Below are 24,592 nucleotides of genomic sequence, written 5' to 3' on the forward strand. Positions count from 1 at the left end.
TGAATTATTCAGCGTCAGGAAAGTGCAGAGAGCTCAGTTTCCCTTTAACTGGAATGTGGGCTCCATGGGGATAGAAACCTCAGGGTTACCTTATACCCGGCATTGTGCCCAGCACTTAATAGGCATTTAATCAATATTTGTTTATTGAATGAATCAATGTGTGGCTCGCACAGAATCTAAAGAGAAGTTTTTAAGAGGATGTAGGCAGTCATGTCACATGTAGCAGCCTGAGGTCAAGATGGCTGAAATTTACAGGACTGCTGATAGATTTGGTCAGAAGGAAGCTATTACTATAAAAGAGGTGGGGTGATTAAGTGCAAGCAGGAATTTAGGCTCTGCTGTCATGTATAACATTCATCCTGAGCTGTTGATAAGCAGTGTAGAGGCAATACGTGTGTGCACACATAATGCACATAACATATGGTTATGTATACACAGGTATATGTGTACTTGTTTGTATATCTGTGTGTATTCATGCATATCCGTGAAAGTATAGATCTTTAGCCCTGGAGTGTTCATTGTGCCCTGTTGCTCTGTCGACATCTGTAGCTGAGCCTCCTTCAGGTTATGAATCTCGTGGGAAGGGGTGTCTCCCAGGAGTCTCACAGGTTGTAGAGGGCTGTCTTTGGGCAGTTGGAACACAGACAGAAGCAACAAAACGCTCTGGACATGTCTCCAACAAGCTATGTAATCTACTTGCCACCCTCAGTCTTTCAGAGGTTGGTTGTTTCCCAAGAATAGGTGTAATTTCTAGAAATCGCATAAAAATATAAAATCCGGCTCTAAGATTTGTTAAAAGCTTTTTAATTCCAGGCACACATTTCCTTTGAAAGGATAAATCTTCGTGTCATGAAGCAGAGATGCTTATTAGCCTGCTTTCTGTGATCTGCAGATTCATAGATGAAGCATCCAACCTTTCTTGTATTTTGAAATGTCATGTCCGGCTGCCTCTTAATGAAGATTCATTTATCCTTTTTACACTGTTAAGTACGGTCTGTGGGGATAGACTTCTCTCAGTCCACAGGAATAGAGCCCATTAGTGCTAATGGAAGTTTTGCACATGTCTGCAGAAGTGAACAGGCATTGAAATAATTTATTGATACCTTTAGACTTTTACAGTCGTTTTTATTTAGCTGCCTTAAGGATTTCAATGATGACCCCTTTTTGTCCCCATATAGTGTTTGACATTGATTGTAGGAATCTGGTGATGGGCCTGAGGTTGTAACTTTAACAGGTGTAAGTATTTCTTTCCTCTGTTTCAGCTGAGAAGTTTTGAGAGTGAAATATTCACAGCCATTGAGAGACCTCCAATTTAATCTCTCATCATGCTTGTTCTGTAGTTCACATTAAGTCCAGAGTATTGAAGGAACGGAACAGGTGGACTTGTAGACATCAGATAGTTGGCCATGCTGTTGACAATGGCGTCTCAGGATGCTCAGAACCTCTTCCAGCCTCTCTCTTCCTGGATATATCGGGTTTATGAAGCTCTCCAGCAAGCAGGAGATACGTTATCTGCTTTGCTGGTTAACTTCAACAAACAAGACTCTAAATTGAGTGACAAGCTAGACCAGGACTTAGATGATATTCAGATTCAGGAAACTTACTTTGAAGATGAAGAACAAAGCAATTGGAGTCAAGAGGACATAAATTCCTTGTTTCTTGAAGTGGATCATTTCTCCTGTTGTAACAGTGATTTGCAGGACTCTGCCCAAAGTTCAAGCCCCGGACTTAGCCAGCATGCAAAGGACGCCTGTTCCATAGTGACCCAGTGGCCCAGTCAGACCCTTGATGACCAAAAGCCACCACATGTGCTTTCTTCTATTGCCGAGGAAGAACATCACCTTGAAAAGCAAAGGAGTGGCCTTCAACAGGGCTGTGACAGCCACCTTTCTGGTATTTTAGAAAACGTTAATGGAAAAATGCAAGGTAAGCTAGCCAGTAATCATTTTCTATGGGTTTGTCCAAAGGACATTTCTACTCATTTTATTTTTATTTGTTTTAGTTATCATTTGGATTTTATTTTTGTCTCATACCTTTCCACATACTGGCTTCTTAATGCGAGTTGTAATCCTTAGGAATATTTTCAATATATAAAACTTTGGAAGATCCACATTGGTGGGCTCCATATTCCAAAACAATAGTTCTGAGCAAGTGAAATGGTGAAAACGAGTCTGTGGGTTCTGTTTGAGAAGCCCCTAGTGCATATGTCATACTGTTTAAAACATCTTTTAAAATATTCTCTCTTTTTTAAACTAGGTTAGGAATCTCTAGATGTTACTATATTATTCAGTGTGAAATCCTGTGCAAAAAGCCATACTTGTTGCAAAATTTTTAGTTGATAACACTCCAAGAACACTTCTCACAGTGTTGCACTGAGACGTGGTGTGAGATGACAGTAGATAGGAAATCTTTGGAATAAGAATAGCTCGCTTTTCTTCTAGCCTTGAATGGAAAGGACACATTAAAAACAAACTGCCTATAGAGCTTCATCCTGTCAGAACTGAGCATATAATGGGCCTTCAATAAATGCATAATGAATATGGTGAAAATGTAATTAACTCTGTAAAAGTAGCTGTAGTATGTTCTGGCATAAATTTCTCACGCTTCTGTTACTCTAAGCCTGAAGTAAGGACATCCCATTTTATTGAGAGACAGAGAGATACATGATAGGCAGAGAAAGGTGTTGGGTGTGTATATAGGATGTGTGTTTGTAATGCACACATAGCTTATGCAGGTTTTCAGATCTTTTAATGTAAAAGGTGAACGCATTAATTCTCTTCTCGTTGGAGGGAGCAGACTTTTCTGGAATACTTTCTTAATGTCTTCATCCATTTTCAGTGATTCCTCTTAGCTTTATCTTTTTAGAGGAATGCTTTATCCAGGTACATACAGTCTTAGTAAATGAAGAAATATAATTTCATATTCTTTTTATAATGCTTTCTTAAAAAATTTTTTTTTATTGGGGCATAGTTGTTTTACAATGTTGTGTTAGTTTCTAATGTATAGTGAAGTGGAGTTCCCTGTGCTATACAGCAGGTCCTCATTAGTTATCCATTTTATATATGCTGTTGTTTACATGCCAATCCCAATCTCCCAACTCATCCCACTCCCCCTTCCCCCCCTTGGTGTCCACGTGTCCGCTCTCTACATCTGTGTCTCTATTTCTGCCTTGCAAACCGGTTTATCTGTATCGTTTTTCTAGATTCCACATATATGTATAATGCTTTCCTGATACTCTTACTCAAATTAAAGTATTAAATGCTAGAATGAATTGGTGAACCAAGGTAGCCTAATATTCTTTCTGAATCTGATAAACTATAAATAAATGCAATTGCAAGCTTTTTAAAATTATCTATAGAGACAATCCTAGAAATGTCTGGACTACTAATAGGATTTCTTAGATTTGACTTGAAATTTCTATTCCTATTTTAGAAAATTCTTGCTAAAGTTGAACTATATTTAAAATTATTAACATGAATTTGGCTCAATAGATGCTTAACACTGGCTTCTGTTAATTTTTGTAATCGTTGTAATAATCTAATGGCAATTAAACAATTGTGTTCATTTGTTCATTCGGGAAATGTTGATTCACTAGATTGTAGCCTTCTGGAAGCCAGCAGCCGTGTCGCAGATTCATTTCTGTATCCTTACTATCAAACACAATGTTAGATATATAACAGGACATCAAATAATAATTACTGATGGAACAACAAGGAAAGCTAACAGCTCTACGAGGTAAATACTATTATTATTCTCACTTCACAGTTGAGAAAATTGATGATTAGAATTTGGGACTCTACCCAAGACTGACATTTAGAAAGAGGCAGAGCTCAGGTAGTCTGATTCTAGAGTTTACACATATAACTCTCCCACCCCCACCCTTTTTAAAGTTATAATTTACATATAGTAAAATTCATCCTTCTGTAGTGCACAGTTCTGTGAGTTTTGACAGACACACGTGGTCTTCTAACCACCACCACCATCCAGGTATGAAATAGTTCTATCACTCAAGTCCCTCTGGGGCCAGTCCTTTTCCCTACCTCCAGCTCCTGGAAATTGCTGATATGTTTTCTCTTTCTCTTGTTTGCCTTTTCCAGCATGTCATATAAATGGAATCATGCAGTTTGTAGCCTTTTGAGGCTGGCTATTTTCATAATGCCCTTATTGTAACACCCTTGAGATTTATCTGTGTTGTCATGTGTTCCACTGGTTTGCTTTTTTTTTTATTATTGCTAAATGGTATTCCATTGCAGGAAGGACTCAGTTTGTTGATCCATTCAGCAGTTGAGGGATATTTGGGTTGTTTCCAGTTTTTAGCATTATGAATAAAGCTACTATAAACACTTGCAAAACAAGTTTTCGTGTGAATATGTTTTCAATTAGGTGAATACCTATGAGTGGGATTGCTGGGTCATATGGAAAGTGTATGTTTAACTTTATAAAAAAAAATCCACTGTTTTCCAGAGTACAATTTTGCATTCTCAAAAGTTATGTATGAGATTTCCAGTCACTCATATCCTCACCAACACTTTGTGGTATTATTATTATTTTTTTTTTAGCCATTCTCATAGGTGTGTGGTGATAACTCATGTTGGGAGATAATTCTCCATCGGTGTCTTGCATGTCCTATGAGCAGGGCAGAGCCACAAACAGCCTTTTGTTTTGGATTATCTTTTCAAGGGTGTTTGTATGACAAGCCTTGGAAGATAGTGTCCCTCCAGAGCACAGGGGATATTTGTTTGCTGTCCAATCTAATAAAGTTAATGTCTCTCTTCAGGGCAAAGCTTAGGCAAATTTGCTTGCAAATGGTAGAGGTTTTCCAAGCTTGGTGTTCCCTGGCGACATAAACCCATTGCACGCACGGAATCTATCTGGGCCATCCTCTGCATTACCCCCATTGTACTTGGAGGTACTGTGAGCAGTAAATTGTCCTTTGTCTCTAACCCAGAAGTCTTGCATCTCTGCCAACATCTATAAAACAGTAGCAGGCAAACTTGTTAGATGCAAGTAGGATAAAATCGTAGACCCTTCATAGGTTTTAACACCCCGTTTGGCTTTAATTTGCATGTCCCTAATAACTAGTGACACTGAGCATATTTTCATGTAGTTGTAATCTGTATGACTTCTTTGTAGGGTCTTCAGATCTTTTGCCCACTTTCATTGAATTGTTTGTTTTCTTAATTTTGAGATTTGGGAACTATGTTTATATTCTGAATATGAGGAATGTACTTGAAAAATATTTTCTCCCAGTTTTGTGGCTTGAATTTTCATTCTCTTAACAATGTCCCTCAAAGAACAGAGATTCTTAATTAAATGAAATCCACCTTATCAAGTATTTCTTTTATGAATTGTGCTTTTGGTATCATATCTAAGAAATCTTTCTATAACCCAGGGTCAGAAAGATTTTTTTTCCTGTGTTTTATTCTAGAAATTTTAAAGTTATGGATTTTGCATTTAGAGCTATGATCTATTTTGAGGTATTTTTTATATGATGCAAGGTGTGGATTAAGCCCTCCCCCCACCATGTAGGTGACTGATAATTCCTATACCATTTGTTGAAATGACTATACTTTCTCCATTGTTTGCTTTGATATCTTTGTCAAAAATCTATTATCTATATACGTGTGGGTCTATTTCTGGACTCTATATTTTCCCATTAATCTACATTTGTATTCTTTCTCTAATAGCACACTGTCTTGATGACTGTAGCATTATGGTCTTGAAATCAGGTGAGCCCTCAATTTTATATTTTAAAAATTGTTTTGACCATTCTAGTTGTTTCCATATAGTTTTTAGATTAGGCTTACTGATTTTTACAAAAAAATTTGTTGAGAATTTTATTGGAATTTTGTTGAATCCATAGATCAGTTTGGAGAGAATGACATGCTAATAATAGTGTGTCTTTATGCAAGAGGGAAGAGATATGGGGACATATGTTTATGTATAACTGATTCACTTTGTTATAAAGCAGAAACTAACACACCATTGTAAAGCAATTATACTCCAATAAAGATGTTAAAAAAAAATAATGTGTCTTTAAATCTACGAACATGGTATACCACTTCATTTATTTAGTTCTTAATTTTTTTCACCTGTTTTGTAGTTTCCAGCATACAGGTCTCATACATATTTTGTTAGATTTATACCTAAGTATTTCCCTTTTCTTGGATTTAATTGCAAATAGTATACCTATAACTTTAAATTTCCAACTGCTACTTGCTAGTATATAGAAACGCCATTGATGTTTGTATATAATCTTGTATTTTGCAACCTCCCTAAACTCAGTGATGAGTTCTAATTGCTTTTTTTAAAAAAATTTTATTTATGTATTTGTTTATTTTTGGCTGCACTTGGTCTTCGTTGCTGTGCGCGGGCTTTCTCTAGTTGCAGTGAGTGGGGGCTACTCTTCGTTGTGGTGCGCGGGCCTCTCATTGCGGTGGCCTCTCCCGTTTCAGGGCGTGGGCTTCAGTAGTTGTGGCTCGCGGGCTCTAGAATACAGCCTCAGTAGTTGTGGCGCACAGGCTTAGTTGCTCCACAGCACATGGGATCTTCCCGGACTAGATCTTGAACCCATGTCCCCTTACATTGGCAGGCGGACTCTCAACCGCTGCGCCACCAGGGAAGCCCCGCCTCTAATTGCTTTTTTATAGCTATTTTGGGATTTTCTGCGTAGATAATAATATAATCACACAAGTGACAGTTGTATTTATTCCGTTTCAATACCCATGTCTATTATTTCTTTTTCTGGACTGATTACACTATATTATCACGTTGAATAAGAATGGTGAAAGTGGGTATGTTTGCCTTGATCCTGGGCTTAGTGGAAAATCTTCGTCTTTCACTGTTACTTAGTAGTTAGATGTAGCTTTCTGTAGATGCTCTTTATTATATAGAAGAAATTTCTTTCTATTCCAATTTGTTGAGAGTTTTTAATCAAAAAGGATGTTGAATACTGTCAAGTGCAGTTTTGCATCTGTTGAGCTGATCATATGATTTTTTTTTAATCTGTTGAAATGAATTATACTGATTAAGTTTTGAGTGTCGAACCTGTCTTGCATACCTGGGTAAAATCTGCTTGGTCGTGATGTACTGTTCTTTTCATATATTGGTGATTTGACTTGCTAATATTTTGTTGAGGAATTTTTATCAATTTACATTAGGGATATTAGTCTATAGTTTTGTTTTCTCGCAATATCTTTGTCTAGTTTTGGTATCTGGGTAATGCTGGACTCATAACATGAGTTGTGTAATGTTTCTCCTTTTTTATAGTCTGGACAAATTTGTGTTAAATCAGTATTTATTTCTTAAATGTTTGCTAGAATTTTCCATTGAAGTCAGCTGAGTTTGGAATTTTGTTGTTGTTGGAAGATTTTGAAATAAAAATTCAGTTTCTTTAGTGTGTATAGGATTATTCAAGATGTCTGTCTTTCTTGAGTGACTTTTGGCGGTTTGTGTTTCTCAAGGATTGTTTTTTTCATTTCATCTATGTTGTTAAGTTTATGGACATAGTATTTTCTTTTTATCCTTTTAGTGTTTGTAGGCTATATAGTAGTCTCCATTGTTTCCTGATATTGGTAATTTTTATCTTCATTTTTTCCAGGGGTGTGGGGTCTGTCTGAGTAGAGGACTATCTATATGTCTATGTTTTTCGAAGAACTAGTTTTTGGTTTCATTAATTTTTCCCTATTGTTTTTCTGTTCCTAATTTTATTGAATTCTGTTATTTATTATTTTCTTCCTTCTGCTTGCTTTGGATATAATTTGTTCTTTTTTCTAATATAATCATTTAATGGATGCATTTTTCTAAACGCTGCTTTGTCTACATCCAAAAATATTAATATGTTGTTTTAATTTTCATTATATTAAAATATTTCCTAATTTCCCTTTGACTTCCTTTTTGATGCATTGTTTATTTAAAAGTGTATAGGTTAGGTTCCAAATGTTGGGAATATTCTGGATAACTTTCTGTTACCAATTTCTGGTTTAATTCAGTTGTGGTCTGAGGACATACTCTGCATTACTTTAGTTTAAAAATATTAAAGTTTATTTTATGATCCTGAACATGTTCTAACTTGTTGAATGTTTCATGTGTACTTAAAAAGACTGTGTATTTTGCTGTTATTGGATACAGTGTTCTATAAATTACTTCAAGTTGTTTGAGGCTGTTTTCCTGTATACTTATTTTTATACTGATTTTGTTTACTTATTTTGTTCTGTTGGTTACTCTATTTGTGGATTTGGCTATTTTTCTCTTTTCTGTTCTTTCAGTTTTTGCTTCATGTAGTTTGAAGCTCTGTTGTTAAATACATACACATTTTAGAAATATACGTCTTCTTGATGAATTGACCTCTTGGTCATTATATAATGTACCTTTTTGTATCCCTGGTAGTATTTCTTGACCTAAAGTCGACTTTGATATTAACATGGCTACTCTGGCTTTCTTTTGATTACTGTTGGCATGACATGTTCTTTTCTACTCTTTAACTTTAAATCTATCTTTATCTTTATAGTGGGATTCTTGTACGTGGCATATAATTGGGTCCTGCTTTTTTATCCAAATTGACAATCTTTTACTTTTAATTGGTATGTTTAAACTGTTTGTATTTAATGTAATTATTGATAATGAATTAAAATCTGTCATTTTGTTAGATTTTTTCCTATTTGTTTCATCTATTCTTTGTTTCTTTTATCCTATTTTTTTCTGCATTCTTTTGAATTGAATCTTTTTGTGATTCCATTTCATCTCCACTATGGGCTCATTATTTTTATCTCTTTTAAAAAAAGTTTAATGATCATCCTAAGATTTTACAACATATATCTTTAGTTAATCGCAGTCTATCTTGAAATAATATTGTACTGCTTCAGGTATAGTTAGATGACATTACAACAGTGTACTCCCAGTTCTTCCTTCCCATCCTTTATTTTTCTGTTGTTACATATTTAATAAATACTCAATATGCTGATATTTGATATTTGCTTTAGTTGGTTGGTTATCTCCTAGAGTGATTAAAATAAGAAAAAAAGAATTCTATATTTACATCATTTATGTCATTTGAAGCACTCTTTAACTTTTCTTGTGCATATATGCAGCTAATGAATTATTTTAGTTATTGTTTGTCTGAAAAATATTTCTTATTTAGTGTTGAAATATATTTTAGATATGTATAGAGTTCTGAGCTGACAGTTATTTTTCTTTTAGCACTTTGAGGTTTCCATTTCACTGTCTTGTGGTTTGTATAGTTTTCCTATGAGAAGCATGTTGTCTTTCTTACTTTTGTTCCTCTGCATATAATGTGTCTTTTTTTCCCACTGGATGCCTTAAAGATTTTGTCTTTATCTTTGGTTTTCAGCAGCATATATCTAGGTGTGTGTGTGTGTGTGTACGTTTATATTTGTACTGCATATGTGTATGTGTGTGTTCTGGTATTCGTTTTTATTGGTGTTCTCTGTCCTTCTTGTGTCTGTGATTTAGTAAGTTTCATTACTTTTGGAAAATTCTGTGCCATCATCTTTTCAAATATTTCTTCTAATCCATTTTCTCTTGCTCCTTCTTCTGGTATTCCAATTATACAAATACTAGCCCATCTGATATCATCCCACAGCTCTTGAATGTTCTTTTTCTTCCCTTCATTCTTTATTTTTTTCTCTTTGTATTTCAGTTTGGGTAGTCGTATCTAATGACATAGTCTTCAAGTTGACTAATATTTTCTTTGGTTGTGTGAAGTCTGGTGATTAGGCCATCAAAAGTATTCTTCATCTCGGTTACCTTGTTTTTCATTTCTAGCATTTTAATTTGGTTAAAAATTTATTTCATTTTCTCTGCTGAAATTCTTCATCAATTCATGCATGTTTCTCCCTTTTTCCACTATTAATATGTTTTTAGCATATTAATCATAGTATTTTAAAATTCCTTGTGTGATAGTTCTAACACTTGAGTCATATCTGAGTTTGGCTTTCTTGACTGCTTTGTGTCTTGACAGTGTATTTTTCCTTTCTGCTTTTTTGCTTTTCTTGTATTTTAGACTGAAAATTGAACATCATATGTAGGGGAAGTAAATAGTATGTCTGCCTGGAAGTAGGTGAGCCTTTTCTAGTGCTGGGCCTTTAGTGTGAAGGGGTTGAGTCAATTTAGTCAGAATATGAGCTGGGTTTCGGTTTTGTTGTTGTTATTGTTATCTCCTTGTAGTATAGCCTTCAAAACCCTCTATTATTACATTGTGTTTAGGGTAGGGGCTTGTTTGCTACAGATCTTTGTCAAAATCTGCTCCATCTTCAGCTTCAAGTCTCTTCTCGTTGCCCGTACCTCAGAGAGGGTCTCTATTTTCAGGCTGTTGGTCCTTTCCCAGAAGGAGCCTGATGTTATTCATTACTTGGTGTTTGCTCATATGGTGTTGTTGTGTTGGAAGTTTCTGTTTTCTGCTGTTCTGGAACGGCCTCTGTCTTAGGCAGGTGATATGTTCCTGTGTCTTGGGTTAGGGCCTTCTTGGTAATCTTGCCCCTCCCTCAGAGTTAGGGGATTTCTACTGGTATGACTCCAGGACTTCTTTCTACCTCTTCCCCAGCAGTGGTAGTTTTTATTCTGTTCTTTTCACTCACCTTAATGTGTCTCTACCTATGGTCTGAGGGTGATGGGATTTGCTGCCCTTTCCCAAGTGGCTTGTGGCTTTTATTCCATAGTGGAAAGATGAGAGAGGAATCCTGGTGAGACTTCTGATTTTGTCTATAGCAGCTGCTCTTCCCCCTACTCCAGGACTGTACCATGAGAGGACCTTTCTCCACTCCTGCCCTGCCCCGCTCCGCTCTGTCTTTCTTATGAGTACCAGGTGAGTTCTGTGGGGCCAGGCTTCTAAGTGGGTTTCAATTTCCCTGGGGTTTGTGGCTCCCATGGGTTCTCTACTCTTGTGCTAGTACACACGTAGTCTTTAGAAGTTCTTTGAAAATATTAGCTTAATTTTTCTTGCCAGCTTGTATGAATCCAGCATCTGCCCCTGGCAAGCAAACGCTTCTGTCCTTTCTCCCATGGAAAGAAGTTTTCTTTTTGTAACTTTTGGATTAGTTGGTTGCTTTATGATCTCAGCTCTCTGATGGGTTTTAAAATGTGTAATTTGACATATTATGCAGATTTAATTTTTATTTAAAGAGGGAGAGCATTATTTCCAGTTTTTCTACATCCTAAGTGGAAGCTAGAACATAGAGCTTTGCACACTTAACACTAAACTCTAAAATTAAGTTGGACATTCTCATTAATTTGGGTGGCATGTTTGGGCTTGGAGATAAATGTACAAATAAAATATTGGTCTTAAGGAATTTTCTAATGCCTAAGAGATAGTTACATGTAAGTAGTCCCATTTTTAAAAGTTTGTGGAAAATTAGAACAGTTATCTATGTGGTAACTTTTGAGGTGGTTTTGCCAGTGGTGATCAGAGAAGGTTCCACAGAGCAGATGATATAGGACTACAAACCCTAAGAATGAATTATAATTTAAGAGGCGAGTGGAGAGAGAAAGGCATACCATTTGAAGGAATGGCATGAACACAGACACGTGGACAAGAGTGACATTTTCAGGGATGGGGCTAGTAGCATAGGCTGCAATTGGGAAGGTCTTTGTTTTTGGTGTTAAGGATTAGGTTTTGTCTCGTAAGCAGCTGGGAATCTCAGAGAGCTCTTAATCAAGTGTGATACCGACAGAACTCCATTTTAGAAGGATAACTGTGGCATCAGTTTGCAGGCTACGCTGGAGGAAAGGATATATGTTAGGGAGCTATTGTAGTAGCTGGTAAGAAGAAACAGTGTGTAAGCCGATACGAACACATAAAGAGAAATAGTTGTCCTTATTTTGACATTACTCCCCCTAAAAGGCCTCTCAACTAAAGAGAGTCTTTGACAGGGCTCTGGCGGGGCAGTGGGGTACCACCTTATTATTGCTAGGTGGAGGCAGAAGTCCAGGTCTCCCTCTTGGCCTCCTTAACCCTTGAAGGAGTGCTCCTCACTAATGCTGGGTTGGATGGCAGGTCCATCTCTCCATGTGGTCTCCATTGACATGGAGGTGAAGGTAGCCGCACTGATGGTGAAAGTCCTGAGTCTCCACTAGACTTCCTCTGACACCACCCAAGTAGAGTGGGGCAGGGGTGCCTTGTTACTTCAGGTGGGGTGCAGGCTCCCCATGTGCCCTTCACTGATACTGTGGGGGTACAGGATGCTCATTACTGGCCATCAAGGATGAAAGTTCTGGATTCCTACTCAGCCTTCTCTGGCACCCCCTAGTGGGGATATTGGGGTCCCTCGTTAAAGCTTGGTGAGTATGGAAGTCTAGGCTGTCTCTCTAGCCTTTGCTGGCATGAGTGAGAGTGGGGGACACAGTTTTTTTTGTGCTATTTGGCTGGATTTAGACACTTACTGTCTAAAACTTTTCTCTTTGGGTAGTCTGTCCATTTCCTGGCCCTTTGCACAGAGAGAACTGGCATCTCTTGAGTTTTTTGGTATGTGCTCATTGGCATTTCTGGGTTGCCAGCTTCCTCAGCTTCAAGTCTGAGATACACAAGGCAAAAGAACCCAGAAAACTCACCTCCATGTTGTTCCTTGAGTCTCATGGTCACTAGCTGGTCTGCCTTCTTCTTGGCATCTTTCAGTCTTCTCATCTTTGTTTTATATACAATGTCTAGAGTTTTGAGTTGTACTTGGGGGGAAGAATAGGGAAAAGTATTTCTGTTCTGTCTTCCTTGGAAGTGAAATTCTTCAAATTAGTCCTTAATAGCATTATGACTTTAAATCCCACCCACTTCTCTCCATTTCACAGTGAAAATAAGAGGAATAGAGAAATGATACAGGGTGGCATGTATGTATAGGTAGTATGGGGAGAAACATTCCTCTGTAAAGAGATGTCTTGTGTGATGTCCTTCCTCAGTTAACCAAATATTTATTGAATGCCTACCATGTACAAAGCATTGGGGGGAATGGACAAATCTACACAAGCATAAGCCGTGGACCTCTCCTTCAGATGATTGAAATACTTGTACGGTTTGTTTAACATGTTCCAGAAGATGCAAAAATGTTTTTAATGCCCTGGCTCTTTGGTGGCAGTGGGAGTTGGGAATGCAGCAGAGACCTAGAATGAGACAGCCCCGTTAGCCCAAATCACTCATGATTTTATAGATGGAGGAGCTTTACTGAGTTGTCTCTAGAGAACTTCCCTCTTTCTCCCTCGGCCTGAGGAGATGGAGTCCACTGATTTACTTCAGATGCCTTATAGACAATGAACAAAAGCTCTTATTTCTCTCTTTCGTCAAAATATTTAAATGCCCTAAGGACCCTCTGAAACTAGAATATGGGACTGGACTCTCAGCTGCAAGAATATTAAAACCCTTGTTTTTTTTGGGGGGGGGTGGGTTACCTGCTGGTTAACACTCTTAAATTATCCTCACTTGCTCATTTTTCCCTTTATACTGGAGATCACGTCAGCCTCAGTGCATGGGCTGCTTTGCAGTCTATTAGAGAGATGTATTTGGAGATACGCTAAGAAAAGGCAGCATTTTAATCAGTGATTTATATGCACTTTTTAAAAAGCCTTGTCAAGCTTGCTTTTCCCATTTAACCTTGAATTCTTTTCATAACGTTGTATCTTGATTTTATGCTCCTTAATGTGCCATATTTTTCTCCACAATAGATTTTAAGATAAATTGGCCCAAAACAAGAGGGATGCTGAATGCTTTTTGTAACCATGGAAACATTTCTGGGCAGTTACTGGGGACCTGGTTGCCAATAGTAATGTAACAGAGAAAATAGATACACTTCATCTAGCAGTTGCCTATGATTAAGAGGCAGATAGAGTCCTTATAGTGCCATCTCAAGATAGGCTTTTTGGTTTAAAGACCCAAATCCCAAACAGCAGCTTCTCAGTTGAGAAGCAATTATGACACCTTTAATATGTGATGGGAAGGAGTTCTATTGCATTTTAAAATCATCTTTGTTTTCAGTTTTTCACCTCATACTTTTTTAAGGCTGTTTTTCAACCACATATATTTGTTTCCAAGAAATACGCTCACTGTTTCCTGAAATAGCCTGCTAATAGAATTAATGTGTTCCGAGTACATTGGCATGTAGAACTTCAGAAACACTCTTTGACTAGATGGAGTGTATTTAAAAAACAAAACAGCAGGCTTTGAAATCATGGTAATATAATTTGACTTTTCAATCAGATTATTCGACAAGGCTAATGTAACATGGGAAAATCCTGTCCCAACCAGTTCTTAGTTACTGGTTGGTCTCAAGCTTTTATGGGTTGAAGGTATTTTGTTCTGTCGATGTTTTGGGGATTGCTTGTGGCAATTGAGAGTAAGTGGTATCAGGCAAGAGCGTGCAGTTGATTTATAAACTACACAGGCTTCATTTCTTCTCTATAGGATGTATTACTGAACGTGAAATGCTGCATCCTGCCTTTCCTTTAACTGCAATACTGGAACTTTGCTTTTTCATTGCCCAGGTGATTTCTTGAAAGTAAACCCATCCCTAGTTAAACTTATCTTCATTTGTTAGTACTTCATTTGATAACATTTGCCACCACGTCATTGGTTATCCAGAATTGTCCATGAAAAAGTTTTGAGTATTCTGCAAAAGCTTCAGAATTTGTTTTCTAAAAGCTTTATGAAGTTAATTTTCTTGCTATGTTGACTTGTGTGTTTTAGAAAAGCTGGGTATTAATGAACATGCCAGGAGCTGATGTCCAGCTTTCGGAGCTTTGATATTTAAGGCAAGGAGGTTGTTATTGCCATTGTTACTTGTTTTGCAACTTTGTGTCATTTTAAAAGGAAACTTCAGACATGTAACACAATTTGATATGGACAGAAGTTAGAACACGTAACTTATATAAATGGTCAAATAGAGATTCAATTTTTGCCTTACTTTCTGGATACTATAATACACAGTAGGACATTTTTAAGGACAGGTTTAAAATGAGAAAGCCCGTTTTCTATTTTCCTCTTCTTAAAAAGAAAGAGGAAATGGATTTTAGGAATGGATTAGAGGTAAATTATGCTACAAATAAGCTTAAATTCCATGTTCACAATTCCCAAGGAACCAGAAATTTTTCCTTAATAATGGAATTACTTGATAGTAAAAGCTCAGGGGTCTTCCTTGCCCTGAGGCACACACCGTAATTGAGGCAGGTGTATTATTTTTTGCAATTATCTAGCTCAACAGGGAAGAATCCAGAGCCAGGTAGGAACTACAGCTTAATAAGAACTTTTTTCACTTATGTGCCTGTTTCTTCTTGCTGAGGGAGATTCTTACCTGTATTGTTCGGTGTGTTGCTTATCTTTTAAAATAACACGGAGTGTTTATCCTCTTCTCTTCTTCCCCACTTATCTTTTCCTTTGTTTGGTAAGTCCCCTTTCTCCCTCCCTGGTACTCTTTTCCAGTGTCCACCCTTGTGAAGAGTGTTTCTGAAAAGGAGCCTTGCAATGGAAAGAGTTGCTGAAGTGTGATTATAAGTTCCTCTTCTCTTTGAGCTCTTGATAATTATGCTAAGGGGTGGTCTAGGCCATTGCTAATGGAGCTTTTAGTGCCCTTCACACTTCCTAGTTTTTAAATTTATGAGACATTTCAAAAACATAGAAAAATATAGCATCATACAGCAAACACCCACCACTTAACTTTGCCAAGTCTTAACATTTTCCCATATTTAATTGAGATTTATTTTAAAGAAGCCATCTAGGATGGAGGTCATTGGAGTCCCCTGAGGACCCCTCTTTGTTTCTTCCCCTTCTCTCCCTACTAGGAGTAAAACAAACCTAAATTTGGGCATTATGATTCCTATTGTGTTCTTATTCTTTTGCTGCAGGTATTTGTAAATTATGTGCAACATAATTTTGCATGTTTTAAAGCTTTATACAAACGATATAATATTGAACGTATTTTATTCTGCAACTTGTTTTTGCTTCCACTCAATGGTACACTTTTACATTGTTCAGATACATGTCCATATGGTTTATATTAACTGCTATATAGTAATCCACTGTATTAATTAACATTCCATTTAATTGATTCATTCTTCTGTTGATCTAATTTATCCATTCATACGAGCATCTAATTTATTTCCCAATTTCCACTACCGTAACAGATAATTCTGCAATGTAAGTATATCTCTGAGCACATATACTAGTGTATTTAGATGGGATATATGAAAGAGACAGTCCTATTTTGAACCCCTTTTGTAAACATGGTAGTTTCTTCCCTCGTTGAGGTCCCTCGAATTGATACTCTTGCTCTAGCCCCACTTTTTCTTGTGATGGTTCAAATTGGTTCCTTTTCCCTATAACGAACAGTCATAACCAACAGTGTGTTAAGGCATTAAAGGAATCTACAAGTTGTCTGTGTTTTCCACAACAAGTTTAAATAATGAGTGAGAACATGGGACAGTGATACCAAATTTTAAGGGGTGTTATAGGCTTCTTTGAAACTTTAATGAAAGTTATGAACCTACTTATGCAGGAAGATACATACATAACATATCAAACGTTTTTAGCAATGAAATTTCATGGGTTTCTGCACCACCCAAAGTTCATCTATGGTACTCTGGATTAAAATTGACAAGGTTTACAAGAAAGAGCTAGTGATAATACAGTCAGAAGTCAAGCATTGTACCATTTCATTTGAAGTTTGGCTTTTTTCTTATGAAAATAAAATTGGAGAAATGCATTAAGATATGTGCTGGTTTTTAAACTATTGTCTCTCAGCTCAAATCCATTCTTCCACATACTGCTTTGGATGTTGGGGCTGGAATTTTGCAAACTCCTGTTTGCCTTTGCTTGGGGGTATTCTCTGATCTATGCAAGAGGAGCAGTAGAGGGATATCGGAAGATGGGAGGTAAGGAGAAAGAGCTTACTTTTTCCTGTCTTTGCTCACTGTTCCTGTTGTCGGCATCTCAGCACTGCCCTTCACAGTGCTGTCAGCAGTGTGGGTTCTAGTCTCCAGCTTCTTTGAGCATTCCAGATCCAGGCTCGTTGTACTCCACTCAGAGGTGACAGCACTGACCAGGCAGTTTCCCCTCCTTAGACGTCTGAGCTGCATATCCATAGCACCTCACCTCTGAACTCCTAGTTTATAATAACCTTGACCTCTTCCCTTTGCTTTCCCAGCCAGAGGGGTGGTAGCTGCTTCCTGCAGTTACAATCTCTGGGCTGTTTCTGTTCCTCCTTCTATTTATCCAATACCCAATACCTGTGGAACCAGTTCCCTATATTAACTTCCCTCTGTTGAAATACCTATTGTGGGTTTTGTTTTCTGACTGGACCTTGACCAGTGTAGTAATTAAAGTGTTGTTCAAGCAGTTGTGTAGATTTTGAAATAGTCTATGTTAATTGTGCAAGAGCTACAATTTGCAGGTGAACTGGGACTTTCTGGAGATGATAGGTAACTGGCACAATGGACATCTGAGTCTTACCCATTCTGATGTTCACCAGGTAAGCAAATTAATATGACATAGGTTATAGATGCCATGTAGAAAAATAAAACAGGATAAGGGGATAAAAATTAATTGGATGAGTGCTATTTTATATAGGGTTGTCCTTCCTCCTATACTTTTTATAGAATAACCTGTCTGGGAAGACAACAGTTATGCAGCGATCTGAAGGAAAGAGCATTCCTAGTAGAGGAAACAGTAAACGGACAAGCCATGGGGTAGGATGAGGACTGTGTTTGGTGGAATGATTGTAAAATGTGGCTTTGCTGAAGCTTATCAGCATCTGGTCATCAGTAATACTGTCTAGTTATTACTCTGGAGTTTCTGTTGTTCTTGAGATTTTTCTGATGTTTCATAAATCTTTTGCTTATGGATGCCAGGTACAGGATTATCACAGGAGACTTTCTTGTTCATGACACAGAAGGACTTCAAGAACTTTTATATCATTTCAAAAATCAGTTCCTTTGGGGGAAGAGAAACCAGTATGAAGTTGGAACTTCAAGCATTATCTTCTTAAGCTGTGATATCAAAGTCTATTTCAAAACCAAAATAAGAGTTTTTCTGGGACTGCCTAGTTTTTATCCTGTTTTGATCCTGCAAAAAGCAGCCACTGCTTGTATGGAAAGTTTGAAAATTGCTCTCCTGCATTTAGACCTATAATGACAAGCAGTTACTTTCATTCGAGTCTGTGCTAGATCAGTTTTACTCGTGATACTTCCCTTTGCAAGGTTGGACTTCTTAGCTGTAAAATGGCATTGAGGCAATATTTTTTTATGTACCAAATATTGTTTATGTACCAAAAACCATGCTATTTATACAATTGAACTAAACTCAAATTATATAGGGAATTTCTCAATTCCTTATAAGCAAAGGAGAAGAGTGGTTGAGCTCAAGTAATTGACAAATGGGGGGGGTAAATCTCGTTCCATGAGAAGGTATATCCAGGAGTTCAAATGTTGTCTTTGGAATTTGGTTTCTCTCTCTCCCTCAATCTCTTATTTCTGCATCCATCTGAGCTGGTTCCATTCTCTGGCTCCATGTGTAGTGAGATGGTCGTCAGAAGCTCCAGATTTATATCCTCTTAGGTTATAATCTAGTGGAGAAAGAAATGCCACTTTCTGGCAACTTAAAGAACAATTCTGGGGTTAGCACTCATTGGCTTGATTCTCTCTGCTTTGCTTGAATTATGTGGCAAACCTTAGCAATCCCTGAGATCAGGGAAATGTGGAGCACTGATTGGCCAGACCTAAGTCACATGTCATTCCTGGGGTTGGTGGAGAGAGACCTTTACCAGAAACGTGGTGTGAGCATAGAGAACAGGTGGCTTACCAGAAAAAAATCAGGATTCCAGAAGTTGAAAGAATAGATAATCCGGTGGCAAAGAAACAAAAGCTCTATTGGAGGAGCCAGTGCCTTTCATGGGTGTCCCCACTGCCTTTACATTGTGCACTGATCAGAAGCCTGTTCCAAGGATGGACCTGGACCCCTTGTGTCACCACATATGGCATATTGTCATCACAGGTGCCACGAACACCTGCTTCTCAGTGCTTATGAATGCACATCTCTTACAAGTCAGGAAAAGCAATATTTCACTTGATAATTTTGATTTAGATCATGGCTACTCCCCTGGATATTAGAAAATCTCTCTAACTCACCCTTTTAGATTGGTTTAACTGCACAATTAACTGAATGGTGTCTGAATTAGTTATCTATTGCCACATAACAAATTACCACAAACTTAGTGGCTTAAAATGATATGTATTTATTATTCAGTTTACTTGGGTTAGGAATCTAGAAATGAGTTAGCTGGGTCCTCTGCTCAGGGTCTCACAAAGCTGCAGTGAAAGGATCAGTTGGGCTGCCTTCTCATGTGGACATTCCAAGCCTTCTCAGGTCATGGGCAGAATGGATTTCCTTGCAGAAGTAGGCCTAAGGGCCCCAGATTCATGCTGGCTGTTGATTGGAGGCTGCCCTTCACTCCTGGAGGCTGCCTGCAGTCCCTAGAGGCTGCCCACAGTTCCTTGTCACATGGGCAACGTGGTTGCTTACTACATCAAGCTAGCGAGGGGAGGCTACTGGCAAAAGGAATCTTATATTACATAATGAAATCATGGGCATGACATTCCATCACTTCTGTCATACTCTGCTAGTTAGAAGAACATCACAAGTCCCGCCCACACTGAAGGGGAGGAGATCACACAAAGGTATGGACACTAGGCGGGAGGGATGGGGGTAAGGATGACCACCTTAGAGTCTGTCTACCATGGGATCCTAGACTGGCTATTTAAATAAAGTAGAAAAATTGCACAAAAGGTAGAAGCTACTTAAATACCTTCATGTGAGTTATTTATTCTTACAGATTTTTTTAAATGAGAAAATTTTATTTCTGTCTTAAAAGGCAACTACTCCTTTCTCTTGGCTGCTCTGCGAATGATTCATGCAGGAATTGTTCATAAAAAGATTTTGGTTAGAAGCTAAATCTATAGACCTGAATCAGTTTGCAGATGGTAGAGTATCAAGGGAATGCAGACTTCACAGGAAAACTCACCACTGGCATGTGCTATCTCACTGCAAGTGCCCAAGAGACTTTGCCAAGAGTCCTTACTGATTTTGTAGAACACTCCAGGTGAAGAACTTCTTGATTGTTAATATCAGTAATAATAAATATAACACCCATAGCCAATCAACAAAGTGTAACCTTACCTTTGTGTTAAATATTTTAATTAAATTATATTATTTAATAACCATAATTTTGTGAGGTGTGTCCACGAGTAGGTGGGTGGATTATTATTCCTATTTTTAAAGAAAAGACAAATGTTCTGGGGAGGTTCAGTAACTCTTTGCATGTCTCTAGCTGGTAAAGTAGCTGGGACTCCAAACCACATGTGTCTGACTCAAAACATCTAGGGGTGGGGGGCTTCCCTGGTGGCGCAGTGGTTAAGAAACCTCCTGCCAGTGCAGGGAACACGGGTTCGAGCCCTGGTCCGGGAAGATCCCACATGTCGCGGAGGAACTAAGCCCGTGCGCCACAACTACTGAGCCTGCACTCTAGAGCCCGCAAGCCACAACTACTGAAGCCCACGTGCCTAGAGCCCATGCTTTGCAACAAGAGAAGCCACTGCAGTGAGAAGCCCATGCACCGCAAGGAAGACTAACCCCTGCTCACCACAACTAGAGAAAGCCTGTGCGCAACAACAAAGACCCAATGCAGCCAAAAATAAATAAATAATATAAATAGATTTATTTTTTAAAAAACACATCAAGGTGCTTCTCCATGTAGCCACTGTCCCAAAGTGGATTCAAGTGCTCCCACTTCCATCCCACACCTCTGTACCTCTGCTGCAAGAAGTCCAGTTCAACAGCAGTTACTGGCAACAAATTACTGGGCATTACAGCTTCTGACTGGTGGATTTAAACCTTCGTAAGTCTAGTTTAAGGGATTAATGGGAAAATAGGCTGCATTTGCAGTCTCCATTTCCCTAGCCCCTACTTCTTTCCTCACTATTGTTTGACCTCTAGTCTTCTACTCTAATGACCATGCACTGAATTATATGACTAGTTCCCCCTCGCCCATTTTACTTATTTGAGAGTGACAGTGTTGAATATTCCTCCCTTGAAACTCATCCCTCCGCTGGGTTCTGGACCCCACTTTTTCCTGGTTTTCTCCTTGCCTCGTCTTTTTCGTTCACCTTCCTCTGCCAATTCCTTAAACATTGGTTTCCCTCTTACACGCTCTTCCGTGACTTCCGCTAAATATCTGCATCTCCAGTTTGGACCTCTGTCCCGAGCTCTGGGCTCATATATCTGAGTTGCCTTCACTTGGGTGGCATCACACATCTCAAACTCAACATGTTTCAAAACAAAATCATCTTTTATTCTTATTTATGGAAAGCTAGTCATCAAAGTAAGAGATTAATCTTTCTCAGTTCCTTATCCCTCACATCAATCCTAACCTGCCTCTGTTTTTTCAGTATGTACCAAATTATATTGATTCTGTCTCTGCAATTTCTCTTGTATCAGTACAACTTCTCTCTGTCCCCTCTACATTAACTCATATATATATATATATATATATATATATATATCATCTTCTGCTGATTTCGAGGAGCCTGAACCAAGATGGCAGAGTAGAAGGATGTGCTCTCACTCCCTCTTGTGAGAACGCCAGAAACACAACTAGCCGCTGGAAAAATCATTGACAGGAAGACACTGGAACTCGCCAAAGAAGAGATACCCCACATCCAAAGACAAAGGAGAAGCCACAATGAGACAGTAGGAGGGGAGCAATCACAGTAAAATCAAATCCCATAACTGGTGGGTGGGTGACTCACAGACTGGAGAACACATACCACAGAAGTCCACCCACTGGAATGAAGGTTCTGAGCCCCACATCAGGCTTCCCAACCTGGGGGTCCGGCAATGGGAGGAGGAATTCCTAGAGAATCAGACTTTGAAGGCCAGCGGGATTTGATTGCAGGACTTCGACAGGACTGGGGAAAACAGAGACTCCACTCTTGGAGGGCACACACAAAGTAGTGTGCACATCAGGACCCAGGGGAAGGAGCAGTGACCCCAGGGGAGACTGAAGCAGACCTACCTGCTAGTGTTTGAGGGTCTCCTGCAGAGGCGGGGGGTGGCTGTGGCTCACCGTGGGGACAAGGACACTAGCAGCAGAAGTTCTGGGAAGTACTCCTTGGCCTGAGCCCTCCCAGAGTCTGCCATTAGCCCCACAATAGAGCCCAGGTAGGCTCCAGTGTTGGGTTGCCTCAGGCCAAACAACCAACAGGGAGGGAAACCAGCCCCACCCATCAACAGTCAAGTGGATTAAAGTTTTACTGAGCTCTGCCCACCAGAGCAAAAGTCAGCTATACCCACCACCAGTCCCTCCCATCAGGAAACCTGCACAAGCCTCTTAGATAGCCTCATCCACCAGAGGGCAGACAGCAGAAGAAAGAAGAACTACAATCCTGCAGCCTGTGGAACAAAGAACACATTCACAGAAAGATAGAGAAGATGAAAAGGCAGAGGGCTATGTACCAGAGGAAGGAACAAGATAAACCCCCAGAAAAACAACTAAATGAAGTGGAGATAGGCAACCTTCCAGAAAAAGAATTCAGAATGATGATAGTGGAGATGATCCAGGACCTCGGAAAAAGACTGGAGGAAAAGATTAAGAAGATGCAAGAAATGTTTAACAAAGCCCTAGAAGAATTAAAGAACAAACAAACAGAGATGAACAATACAATAATTGAAAAGAAAACTACACCAGAAGGAATCAATAGCAGAATAACTGAGGCAGAAGAACGGATAAGTGACCTGGAAGACAGAATGGTGGAATTCACTGCCGCAGAACATGATAAAGAAAAAAGAAAGATAAGAAATGAAGACAGCCTAAGAGACCTCTGGGACAACATTAAATGCAACAACATTCGTGTTATAGGGGTCCCAGAAGGAGAAGAGAGAGAGAAAGGACCAGAGAAAATATTTGCAGAGATTATAGTCGAAAACTTCTCTAACATGGGAAAGGATATAGCCACCCACGTCCAGGAAGTGCAGCGAGTCCCATACAGGACAAACCCAAGGAGAAACACAGAGACACATAGTAATCAAATTGGCAAAAATTAAAGACAAAGAAAAATTATTGAAGGCAGCAAGGGGAAAACAACAAATAACATACAAGGGAACTCCCATAAGGTTAACAGCTGATTTCTCACCAGAACCTCTACAAGCCAGAAGGGAGTGTCATGATATACTTAAAGTGATGAAAGGGAAGAACCTACAACCAAGGTTACGCTACCTGGCAAGGATCTCATTCAGATTTGATGGAGAAATCAAAAGCTTTACAGACAAGCAAAAGCTAATAGAATTCATCACCACTAAAGTAGCTCTACAACAAATGTTAAAGGAACTTCTCTAAGTGGGAAACACAAGAGAAGAAAAGGACCTACAAAACCAAACCTGAAACAATTAAGAAAATGGTCACAGGAACATACATATCGATAATTACCTTAAACGTGAATGGATTAAATGCCCTAACCAAAAGACCCAGGCTTGCTGAATGGATACAAAAACAAGACCCAAATATATGCTGTCTGCAAGAGACCCACTTCAGACCTAGGGACACATACAGACAAAGTGAGGGGATGGAAAAAGATATTCCATGCAAATGGAAATCAAAAGAAAGCTGGAGTAGCAATACTCATACCAGATAAAATAGACTTTAAAATAAAGACTGTTACAAGAGACAAGGAAGGACACTACATAATGATCAAGGGATCAATCCAAGAAGAAGATATAACAATTATAAATATATATGCACCCAACATAGGAGCATCTCAATACATAAGGCAACTGCTAATGGCTATAAAAGAGGAAATCGACAGTAACACAGTAATAGTGGGGCACTTTAACACCTCACATGCACCAATGGACAAATCTTCCAAATGAAAATAAATAAGGAAACAGAAGCTTTAAATGACACAATAGACGAGATAGATTTAATTGATATTTCTAGGACATTCCATCCCAAAGCAGCAGATTACACTTTCTTCTCAAGTGCACATGGAACATTCTCCAGGATAGATCACATCTTGGGTCACAAGTCAAGCCTCAGTAAATTTAAGAAAATTGAAATCATACCAAGCATCTTTGCTGACCACAATGCTATGAGATTAGAAATGAATTACAGGGGAAAAAATGTAAAAAACACAAACACATGGAGGCTAAACACTACGTTACTAAATAACGAAGAGATCACTGAAGAAATCAAAGAGGAAATCAAAAAATACCTAGAGACAAATGACAATGAAAACACGACAGTCCAAAGCCTATGGGATGCAGCAAAAGCAGTCCCAAGAGGGAAGTTTATAGCTATACAATCCTACCACAAGAAAGAAGAAAAATCTCAAATAAACAATCTAACCTTACAGCCAAAGGAACTAGAGAAATAAGAACAAACAAAACCCAAAGTTAGCAGAAGGAAACAAATTATAAAGATCAGAGCAGAAATAAATGAGATATAAACAAAGAAAACAATAGCAAAGATCAATAAAACTAAAAGCAGGTTCTTTGAGAAGAAAAACTAAGTTGATAAACCATTGCAAGACTTACGAAGAAAAAGAGGGAGAGGACTCAAAT

General features: G+C 38.5%; 1 protein-coding gene across 2 annotated transcripts in view; it reads left to right on the forward strand.

Annotated features, from left to right (window-relative positions):
- Window positions 1-1,351: 1,351 nt before the first annotated feature.
- The window catches only part of SYT16 (synaptotagmin 16), a 113,103-nt gene continuing 89,862 nt past the window's right edge, over window positions 1,352-24,592 (forward strand). The window contains exons 1-2 of one of the 2 annotated variants that reach the window (XM_029238797.1): window positions 1,407-1,926; window positions 5,688-5,729. In XM_029238797.1, coding sequence (XP_029094630.1) covers window positions 1,407-1,926; window positions 5,688-5,729 — 562 coding nt within the window. Of the gene's footprint in view, window positions 1,927-5,687; window positions 5,730-24,592 lie in introns of both variants that reach the window. The other variant, XM_029238798.1, reaches the window with a different exon arrangement.

This window comes from Monodon monoceros, unplaced genomic scaffold (genome assembly GCF_005190385.1).
Source record: "Monodon monoceros isolate NGI ecotype Baffin Bay Population unplaced genomic scaffold, NGI_Narwhal_1 Super_Scaffold_21, whole genome shotgun sequence".
Lineage (NCBI taxonomy): Eukaryota > Metazoa > Chordata > Mammalia > Artiodactyla > Monodontidae > Monodon > Monodon monoceros.